At 38.1% G+C, this 11,304-nt stretch overlaps 1 protein-coding gene across 1 annotated transcript in view; it reads left to right on the top strand.

Moving 5' to 3' along the window:
* The first annotated feature begins 1,136 nt into the window (after window positions 1-1,136).
* Window positions 1,137-11,304, top strand: part of TMF1 (TATA element modulatory factor 1) — a 36,591-nt gene continuing 26,423 nt past the window's right edge. Inside the window, exons 1-4 of the mRNA XM_015567947.1 lie at window positions 1,137-2,338; window positions 4,015-4,118; window positions 4,780-4,906; window positions 7,141-7,246. Coding sequence (XP_015423433.1) covers window positions 1,550-2,338; window positions 4,015-4,118; window positions 4,780-4,906; window positions 7,141-7,246 — 1,126 coding nt within the window. The 5' untranslated portion in view covers window positions 1,137-1,549. The remainder of the gene's footprint in view (window positions 2,339-4,014; window positions 4,119-4,779; window positions 4,907-7,140; window positions 7,247-11,304) is intronic.

Below are 11,304 nucleotides of genomic sequence, written 5' to 3' on the forward strand. Positions count from 1 at the left end.
ATTGTGCATAATTTGTGATAATTCTCAGCCACTTTTAAATATAGAAAAGGCATAATTTAAAAAAATGAATTCATTAAACATTTTAGGGAATATGCCATTTTTGGTTTATCATTGCGTTTTTTAGTAGCATACATGTCCATCTAGTGTAAGTTACCATCTATATCAAAGAGCAGTAATTTTAATAAAAATGCACATTTATGAAATTCATATGACCTACTAATTGCTGACATAATTTAGCAATTAGAACAAAACTTTCTCATGGAGTGGATTAGGAAAGTGAGACTTGGAGAATGAGGTTGTTATTAAGTGACTGAAAATGAATTTCAAGTTACTATCCCCATCAGTTTACTTTGATCTTTTGAAAAAAGGACATTTGTCACCAGTATTTTGGTTCAGTTTTTTAGTGTTGCTCTCTTGTCTAGCTCATAACTATGTTTTATTCTTGATATTACAAGAATAAAATTAACATGAAGCTAACTTAATAGAAGGTAATATCAATTTGCCAGGACTGCATATGACCTATAAGTGAAGATACTGCCAATTTTTATGAAATATATCATATGTATCTTGGGCTTAGCATGTTTTAGAACATACCATTATTTTCTTGATTTGTTGTGGGAGGGAGTAGTATACTTGCTTTGGTAGTCCAGGCCTCGTCCAGTTTTTATCTTTGTTTTTAGTTTCTTTTGGACAGATGCATACCAGTTTTCCTCTTTAAGGTCCAAAGTTAACCCACTAACTAATTAATATAGTAGGCAAGGAGTTTAACAGGGACAAATTATAGATTATATTCCATTGACTTTTTTTTTTTTTAAATATATTTTATTGATTTTTTCACAGAGAGGAAGGGAGAGAGACAGAGAGTCAGAAACATCGATGAGAGAGAAACATCGATCAGCTGCCTCCTGCACATCTCCTACTGGGGATGTGCCCGCAACCCAGGTACATGCCCTCGACCGGAATCGAACCCGGGCCCTTTCAGTCCGCAGGCCGACGCTCTATCCACTGACCCAAACCGGTTTCGGCGACTTTCTTTTTTTAACATACTTATATTGACTAACAATAATGATTGTTGAATAATATATATAATTTCTATTTTTAAATATGTATATATATATTTTTTGTCAAAGGAATAAGTCCCCCTGTCAGTGGAGGATGGGATACTTCAACCTGGGGAATAAAATCAAACGCAGAGCCGCAGAGTCAACCAGCAACCTCTCCCAAAGCAATTACAAAGCCAGTTCGGAGAACGGTGGTAGATGAATCTGAAAATTTCTTCAGTGCCTTTCTCTCGCCAGCGGATGTCCAGACCATTCAGAAGAGTCCAGTGGTATCCAAACCGCCGGCTAAATCACAGAGACCAGAAGAAGAAGTGAAAAGCACCTTACAGGAGACCGTGCACACTGGAGGGTCAAGAACACCTGAAACAACTGAGTCAAAAGGGACTGACTCTTTTCCCTGTGTCTCCCCAGGGGAAAATCGGGCAGTCGCCACTCTGTCACCTAAAGCTGAAGGCGAGCATGGAGAAACCGTTAATAAAGATTCTGATATGAAGGTGTCAACCACAAGTTTGAAAGTATCTGAGAGTGTAATTAATGTTAAAACAACTAGGGAAAGTGTATCTAACATGTCTACGCAGTCTCCCACAGCAGAAACAAAGGACATAGCTTCAGAAGCAAAGGAACAGAAACACGAAGACAGACAGAGCAATACACCTTCTCCTCCCGTTAGTACCTTCTCCTCAGGTACTTCTACTACCAGTGATATTGAAGTTCTAGATCACGAAAGTGTAATAAGTGAGAGCTCAGCAAGTTCCAGACAAGAGACTACAGATGCAAAATCAAGTCTTCACTTGATGCAGACATCTTTTCAGCTTCTCTCAGCATCTGCTTGTCCTGAGTATAATCGTTTAGACGACTTCCCCAAACTCACTGAGAGTTGCTGCTCATCTGATGCTTTTGAAAGAATAGACTCGTTTAGTGTACAGTCATTAGATAGCCGAAGTGTAAGTGAAATCAATTCAGACGACGAATTGTCAGGCAAGGGTTATGCTTTAGTACCTATTATAGTTAATCCTTCAACCCCAAAGACTAAAGTAGTTGAACCTGTTGAAGGAAAATCTGAGGAAGAAGTAAATGAAACAGTTATACCCACTGAGGAAACAGAAATGGAAGAAAGTGGACGGAGTGCAACTCCTGTGAACTGTGAACAGCCTGATATCTTGGTTTCTTCTCCGCCAATAAATGAAGGACACACTGTCTTAGACAAGGTGGTTGAGCAGTGCGAAGCTGCAGGAAGTCAGCCAGAAGCACTTTCTGAGGAGGAGGACATTTGCAAGGTAATTCTAGAAAGTGCAAGAGGGTTTTTGGATACTCGTCAGAGATTAAATCATGTGTTTATTTTATTTATTTATTTAATTATTTTTATTGACTTCAAAGAGGAAAGGAGAGGGAGAGAGATAGAAACATCAATGATGAAAGAGAATCATTGATTGGCTGTCTCCTGTACAAACAACACTAGGGATCGAGCCCGCAACCCAGCATGTGCCCTGACCAGAAATTGAACCATGACCTCCTGGTTCATATGTCGGCGCTCAGCCACTGAGGTACGCCGGCCAGGCCGCATGTGGCATCTTTGATAGCCTCCTCTGAGAAATATAGGGTGTTTGAAGAACTGCCCTGTAAATGCCATGTGCTGAATTACTTATGTAAAAAAGTGCCAGCCTCTCTTACCTGGGTCTAATATTCACAAATGAAATGCCTTGCTGCAGTTTTACTAGCAGTTTGAATTCCTAGAAAACAATACTATTTATTTCAATAAGATATTTTTGAACTATTTTAAGAAGATAAGTGATTCCTAGGTTAATCTAGACTTAAATCAAGTAAGTTAATATTTTTTTAGTACAAAAGGCACCATTTTTTCCCCTTTATAAGTGTATCACTGCTCCAGCAGGATCTAATAACCATTTCTTTTTGCTTAGCTTTTTTTATTCCAATATATTCTGGAGATTTTAAAATTGCATGCCTATGGATTTTCTAAAGTTACTTTTTAAATGTAGTGTATTATATTTAAAAGGTTACATGTTATATGTTTGGATTAAAGAATAATACGGAAAAACATACACTTGTATACCCACTGCCCTACTAAGATATAGAACATTATTAGAGGCTTTGAAGCCCTTCGTTTATTTATTTACTAGAGGCCTGGTGCACGAATTTGTGCTCCAGTGGGGTCCCTCGCCTGGCCTGTGGGATCAGGCCGAAACTGGCTCTTTGACATCTCCAAGGGGTCCTGGATTGCGAGAGGTAGCAGGTCAGGCCGAGGGACCCCACCAGTGCACAGTTGGGGCCGGGGAGGGACGTGGAAGGTTGGCCAGCTGGGGAGGGACCGTGGGAGGACTCCAGGGCATGTCTGGCCCATCTCGCTCAGTCCCTATCGGCCAGAACCCAGCAGCAAGCTAATCTACCGGTTGGAGCATCTACCCCCTGGTGGTCAGTGCATGTCATAGTGAGCGGTTGAGCAGCCTTAGCATATCATTAGCATATCACGCTTTGGTTGGTTGAACAGAGGACTGGACGATTGGACACTTAGCATATTAGGCTTTTATTATATAGGATCTTTTTTATCACATCTCTCTCTCTTCCTCTCTTGGTGAAATATGCACACTCTTCCCAAGTTTTGCTGTTACTAACTACTGTAGATAGTCTTGTATAACACATGCAGCAAGTTTCTCCTCTCAGGTAGACCTAAAAGTAGAATTTTCTATATCTTTAGTTAGATATTGCCTGATAGTTTTTCGAAGTGGTTTACTAATTTATGCTCCCACCTGCTAAGTGCTTGTACTACTTTATACTCTCCTACAAGCTGTGTATGAATTCTTATGCTGTATTCATTTGTTCTCAGTATTTGATTCTTTTTATGAGATAATGCTGTTTTATTGATTATAGTGGTTAGTTACTTTTCAGCTCGTCACTGCATGTTAAATGTTTGACTTTTGTCATGTTCCTTGTCTAGAAAGTTGCATTTCTGAATGAGAAACTGGACAAAAGGGAGGCTCAGTTATTATCTCTTAGTAAAGAAAAAGCACTTCTAGAAGAAGCTTATGATAATCTGAAAGAGTAAGTATTTTACAAATGTGAGTCATTTTTTACGTTTCATAAAAGCCCATACACTTGTATATTACTTAAGAAAATGATTTGTAATTTAACTTGTTAATGATTATTTAAATTAAAATGGTTTATAATTTAACTTGTTTATAATTATTAAAATTTGAATAGCATTTCAATTCTAACCTTAGATATGACTTTTCTCCTCACATTGTCTTGACCATATTACCTTTGGCATTGAAGAGAGGTATTTTGCAAAAAAAAAAAACCAACCAACCTTTTTCCCCTTATTATTAATAGTATTTTAGTATTAGAGATTTAAAACAGTGATATTATAGTTTTTAAAAAAATACTGAGTATTGACTTGCTTTATGAAGGTGATTGGTAAAATGTGACACAAGATTCAAAATGAAAAATTTCATTTACTTTTATCTTATTTTTACATATCAAACATTGTTGACATTTTCAGTTATTAATGGGTTTTTTTTCAGGTGTTTTAAAATAAATCAAGCGGGTAATTTTTCTCTGAAAAGTTGACAGGACTAAAACTAACCTACTTTGTTATAGCATGTGTTGAAGACAATGTCATTTTCCTTTTGCAAACTGAACTCATTTTGTTAACTTCGGAATATTTAAACAAGTATCCTCAGTCTCAGTATTATTTTAAATTTAGTGAAATGTTCAGAGTGAAAGAAGAAAGCAGCAGCATTTCTTCCTTGAAAGATGAGTTTGCTCAAAGAATTGCAGAAGCAGAAAAGAAAGTTCAGCTAGCCTGCAAAGAGAGAGATGCTGCTAAAAAGGTAATGGAAGTTTAAAATAATATTCATTAAACTCTATAGGGACATAGATTTTTGAGCAGTGCCTTCATTGTATTTTGGTATTGGAGAAAAGAGAGGTAAGAGTAAAGGGATACTATAGAATGTTAACACTTAATTTGTAAATTTTTCAATACCTTTAAAATGATAAATTTTGATACTTTAAAAAATTCTAAGCAAATACTTGTCTGTGTAATTTATAAGTCCTTGCAAAATATATAGCAAGGATCACTAGACTAATTTTTATAAATGATAATTTCATCAAAGTAAATAATACAAGTCTAAATGGTCCCTCTAAATAAAATTTATCATTACTCTGGTTTGTTAATTTTCTACCACTTCAAACATACATACTTCTTCAAGTCAAAGTAATTTTAAAATATATTAACTCTTGGGGGGCATAACATTTATTTATTCTAATGTAGGATTTCTCAACCTTAGCACTGTTGACATTTTGTGGTATATAATTTTATGTTGTATAGAGCTGTCCTGTGCATGGTAGGGTGCTGACCAGCATCCCAGGCCCTACATACCAGATGACAGCATCACCCTTCCCTATTGCCGTCCTCCTCTTCCCCTCAGCTGCGCTAATTGAAAATGTTAGCAGACATTGCCAAATGTTCCCCTTGGAGTCAAATCACTCCTAGTTGGGGACCATTGTTCTGAGTCTTATCATTTGGAACAGTTGGTTATTTCAGAAATTGGTAACCAACTAAGGTTAGTCATTATTGCTTGTAATCCAACTGTGAGTAATCGTATTTCTTAGCATTTGCCATTCTCAGGTTGCCTTTCCCCTTCTCGACCACTGTTAATGTTAATATAATTTTTCTGCATATAGTCTTACAGAAAAGAAATATGTCATATACCTCCATTTGCTTGGTTGTTTTAACTAGCTAGTTCATTTCAGACACTAGTAATAACCTGAGACTACCTAACCAACTTACCTCTTCTTGTCCCTACTGTATTTCATCTGGTCCAGATTAATCAAGAAATTGGATTTTAAGTAATGTTTGTTTCCTATAGTGCACTTGGAATTATAGATCTAAAATAGATTGAAACCATTAACTGTAAAGGGAAAAACTTAGGCCCTAAATTTTAACACACTTTTGTATGTATAGCCATGTATGACCTGCTTAAGAGGCATAGGCCATTCATTCAAAGGTAAATGGAATTACCTTAAGTGACAAATTTGCTTTTCTAGTGATAGAAGACAATGTCAACAACTGTAAAGTACTAGGTAGAATTAAATAAGTTATACAGATGAATAAGCAGTTTGGAATGGTATTATAGAGGATGAATTCTGACCAGGGTAATTGAGGAAGTTTTCACAGAAGACATGACATTCTTACTGGACCTTGATGTGTGAATCAAAATTTTGACAATTGGAAATGGATAGCAATGTTATGGGTGGTTCAGAGCATGGGCTTTGGGGTTCCACAGACCTGGTTTCAAGTCTTAACTCTACCAATTTAATAGCTTTCTGACCTTGAAAGTTTACTCAATCTTTCTGAGTCTTAGTTTTCTTGTTTGTGTAGTTGAATCATACAGTAGTTGCCTCCCTCATAGGATTGCTGTCAGGATTAAAAGATAATGGATACAAAGTATGCTTTACATACCTAATAAATGTTAGTTGTTTTTAGCTATTTTTAATTCCAGAGCAACTCTTAAAACCAAATTTTAAATTATAGAAGACTTTCCATCTCATTGTACTTCTCCATTGTAGCTTTTAAAGATAAACTATCTTGACATATTTCTGCTGAATCTCTGCTTTATTAAAGTAGATCAAACTTTATATAATCATGGGTTTTCCTTTCATTTCACAACACGCTAGTAGTGTGAGTGAGTTTTAATAAGGAAAAGAAATACAGTGAGAAATGGAGACATGTACTGTTTGAAATGTTGTTCCAATTATAATGCTTGTAGAAAATGTATGTAGAGAAACTCAAGAATTGAGTATTGAAATTTAACTTATTCTCATTTCCATTTCCATATTAAAACCTGTTTATATCTGAATTCAGGTTTTCTACATCATTTTCAAAGCTGTTTTTTCTTAGTCTTAATTAACCAAGGTAATAAATTCAGGGTAACAGAACAAAACTTATGAATTCTTATCAAGAATGTGATTATTGATGACTTTTGGGAATATGGAAGATAATTGAAAAATATGCCCAGAATGAAAGTAATTCTTTATGGTATTTACATTATTTTTTTAAAATTAGGAAATCAAAACTATGAAAGAAGAACTTGCGACCAGATTAAATTGTAGTGAAACTTCAGACCTTTTGAAAGAGAAAGATGAGCAGATCCGAGGCTTATTGGAAGAAGGTGCGTATTTAATTGATTATGAAAAATCTGGTAAAGATAAGAAAAATACTTGTCACATAACTAGTTGCTGCTTCCTAATAAAAAAACATTGGAAGCAAGTAAGGTTTGTACTTAAATCTCAGAAATGGTAGGTTATAATTTATGGAAGAATGAGGAGCAAGATGTACAGAGGCAGATATACACATAATGTAGCTTTTTTTTTCTAGAGAGGGAAATTAATAATTTTCTGAAAAATAGAAGTTTGTGCTTCCTAAAGCAAGCTTGTAACAGGTCTTACAGTCTGTCATTTATTTATTTATTTTTAATATTTTTATTGTCCTAGTTAGTTTGGCTCAGTGGATAGAGCGTCAGCCTGCGGACTGAAGGGTCCTGGGTTCGATTCTAGTTAACCCCTAGAGTGCCGGGGAGTGCAATCGCGCTCCTCCTGTCCTTCACCAAAAGTGCTGGGAGCACTGTCACACTCCTCCTGCAGTGTCACTATTAGATGCTAGTAGTTCACTCTTTATGTGGGAAAAAAAATTTAAAAACCTTAACTCAAAATTCCCTGGCAATTTTAGCATAGTTCCTAGGATATTGGTTGGGACTCAAAGGGTTAAGGGCACATGCCTGGGTTGCGGGCTAGGTTCCCCATTGTATTTCAGAGAGGAGAGGAGAGGGAGAGAGAAAGAAACATCAGTGATGAGAGAGAATCATTGATCCGTTGCCTCCTGCACGCCCCCCCAATGGGGATCGAGCCCGCAACCCAGGCATGTCCCCTGACCTGGAATCGAACTGTGACCTCCTGGTTCATAGGTTGACGCTCAGCCACTGAGCCACGCCAGTTGAGCACAGCCTATCATTTAAACCAAGATGCTCGACACAGGAGCTGCCCCTGGTGGTCTGCGCTCCCACAGGGGGAGCGCTGCTCAGCTACAAGCCGGACTGACGGCTGGTGAACACCACGACCTGCCTCAATGGCAGCACTAATGATGTCCGCCTGCGGCTTAGGCCTGCTCCCCGCAGTCAGTCGGACATCCCTGGAGGGCTCCTGGACTTCGAAAGGGTGCAGGCTGGGCTGAAGGACCTCTCCCCTCCCCCCCCGCCAATGCTTTTTCTGTGTCTATTGATATGATCATATGATTTTTATCCTTCATTTTTATTTATGTGGTGTATCACGTTTATTGATTTTCGAATATTGAACCATCCTTGCATCCCTGGAATAAATCCCACTTGGTCATGGTGTGTGATCTTTTTAATGTATTGCTTGATCCTATTTGCGAATATTTTTTTGAGGATTTTAGCATCTGTGTTCATCAGGCATATTGGCCTATAATTTTCTTTCTTTATAGTATCTTTATCTGGTTTTGGGATTAGGAGAATGCTGGCCACATAAAAAGAGCTTGGATGTCTTCCCTCCTCTTGAATTTTTTGGAATAGTTTGAGGAGGATTAGTGTTAATTCTTCTTTAAATGTTTGGTAAAACTTACCATGAAGCCATCTGATCCAGGGCTTTTGTTTGCTGGGAGTGTTTTGATTACTGCTTCAATTTCATCAGTTGTTATTGCCTATTGAGGTTTTCTGATTGTTCCTGATTGAGTTTTGGAAGATTGTATGTTTCTAGGAATTTGTCCATTTCACCCAGGTTGTCCAGTTTGTTGGCATATAGATCTTCAAAGTATTTTCTTACAATTCTTTGTGTTTCTATGATATTAGTTGTATTCTTGCCTCTTTCATTTCTGATTTTATTTATTTGGGTCCTCTCTCTTGGTTTCTTGATGAGTCTGGCTAAAGTTCCATCAATCTTGTTTATTTTTTCAACGAGCCAGCTCTTGGTTTCATTGATCATTTCTATTGGATTTTTTAGTCTTTTTGTCATTTATTTCTGCTCTGAACATCATTATTTCCTTCCTTTTACTTACTCTGGGCTTTTTTCTCTTTCTGATTATTTTATTATGCTATTATTTAACAGCATATCAGATGTTATGTTTGATATAGTAATAAATACAATACACCCTGGTGTCCTTTAGAAGAGTGAAATATAGGTACAAACATAATTATCAAACACAGTCTAAGCACTGAAATAGAAAAATGAAGGAAGGGTTTATTAAAACACCTTGAAGTCACTAACTGCCTTATGCTACAACGTTAGAGATTGAGGGGAAGGCTAAGTACACGGTTTTATTATTAAAAATACTAATATCGCCCTAGCCAGTTTTGCTCAATGGATAGAGTGTTGGCCCACGGTCTGAAGGGTCTTGGGTTTGATTCCAGTCAAAGGCACGATCCCTGGCCCTGGTCAGGGCTGATGCAGGAGGCAACCAATCGATGTCTCTCTCTCTCATCATTGTTTCTCTCTCTGTATCTCCTCCTCCCTTCCACTCTTTCTAAAAATTAATGGAAATATATTGGGTGAGGATTAACAAAAAAAATTTTCATGTCTAACGATGAGAGAGAATCATTTATCAGCTCCCTCCTACATGCCCCTTACTGGGGATCAAGCCTCCAACCTGGGCATGTGCCCTGACCTGGAATCGAATTGTGACCTCCTGGTTCATAGGTCACTCCTCAACCACTGAGCCACACTGGCTGGGCTAGCACGATATTTTTATGGAAGTATTTACATACTGCTTCTGTATCCCCAGGAGGTATTTTTATTTGTTTTGTTTTGTTTTAAATATATTTTATTGATTTGTTACAGAGAGGAAGGGAGAGGAATAGAGAATTAGAAATATCCATCAGCTGCCTCGTGCACACCTCCTACTGGGGATGTGCCCACAACCAAGGTACATTCCCTTGACCGGAATCGAACCTGGGACCCTTCAGTCCGCAGGTCGACGCTCTATCCACTGAGCCAAACTGGTCAGGGCCCCCAGAGGTATTTTTAAATTCACAGTTGAAAAACTAAAAGACTCAAAGCTGAAAGCATGCTACAGTGGATTACCTTGATTCATCAACTATTAACATTTAGCAACACCTCCATATCTTTCTGTGTACACTAACTACACTTTTTGCCAAGCATTTTTTGTTTGTATGTGGTGTGTTTTTTTAAAATACATTTTTGTTGATTTCAGAGAGGAAGGGAGGGGGAGAGAGAGATAGAAACATCAATTATGAGAGAGAATCACTGATTGGCTGCCTCCTGCACGCTCCCCAGTGGGGATGGAGCCAGCAACCTGGGCATGTGCCCTTGAATGGAATCGAACCTGGGACCCTTCAGTCTGCAAGCCCTCTATCCACTGAGCCAAACCTGCTAGGGCTTGCCAAGCATTTGAAAGTAGGTGACATAACATAACATTTCATTCCTAAATTCTTTTTTTTTCAGCTTTATTGAAGAATAATTGAGAAAAATTGTGTATATTTAAGGTATACATCATGATTTTTGATATATGTATATATTGTGAAATGATTACACAGTTAATTAACATGTCACTCACCTATATAATCACCTTTTTTTTTTTTAAATATATTTTATTGATTTTTCACAGAGAGGAAGGGAGAGAGAGATAGAGAGTTAGAATCATCGATGAGAGAGAAACATCGATCAGCTGCCTCCTGCATGCCCCCCACTGGGGATGTGCCCGCAACCCAGGCACATGCCCTTGACCAGAATCGAACCCGGGACCCTTCAGTCCGCAGGCCGACGCTCTATCCACTGAGCCAAACTGGCTTCGGCTAATCACCCTTTTTTGTGTGTGGTTAAGGTGTATTCTAGCAAATTTCAAGTGTACAATGTAGTATTTTTAATTTCGGTTTTCATGCTGTACATAAGATCTCCAGAACTTACTCATTCTGCAAAACTGAATCTTCATATACCCTTTGACCAATATCTCCCCATCCCCCAACCCCTTCCTGCTAACCACCATTCTATTCTCTGTTTCTATGAGTTCAACTTTTTTTTTTTTTTACTGTCTGATGAGATTTATTTATTTACTAGAGGCCCGGTGCACAAAAATTTGTGCACTCGGCGGCGAGGGGTGGGTCCCTCAGCCCGGCCTGTGCCCTCTCGCAGTCTGGGACCCCTCGGGAGATAATGACCTGCTGGCCTAAGCCTGCTCCCGGGTGGCAGAGGGCAGGCCCAA

The sequence above is a fragment of the Myotis davidii genome, unplaced genomic scaffold (genome assembly GCF_000327345.1).
Source record: "Myotis davidii unplaced genomic scaffold, ASM32734v1 scaffold821, whole genome shotgun sequence".
Taxonomy (NCBI): domain Eukaryota; kingdom Metazoa; phylum Chordata; class Mammalia; order Chiroptera; family Vespertilionidae; genus Myotis; species Myotis davidii.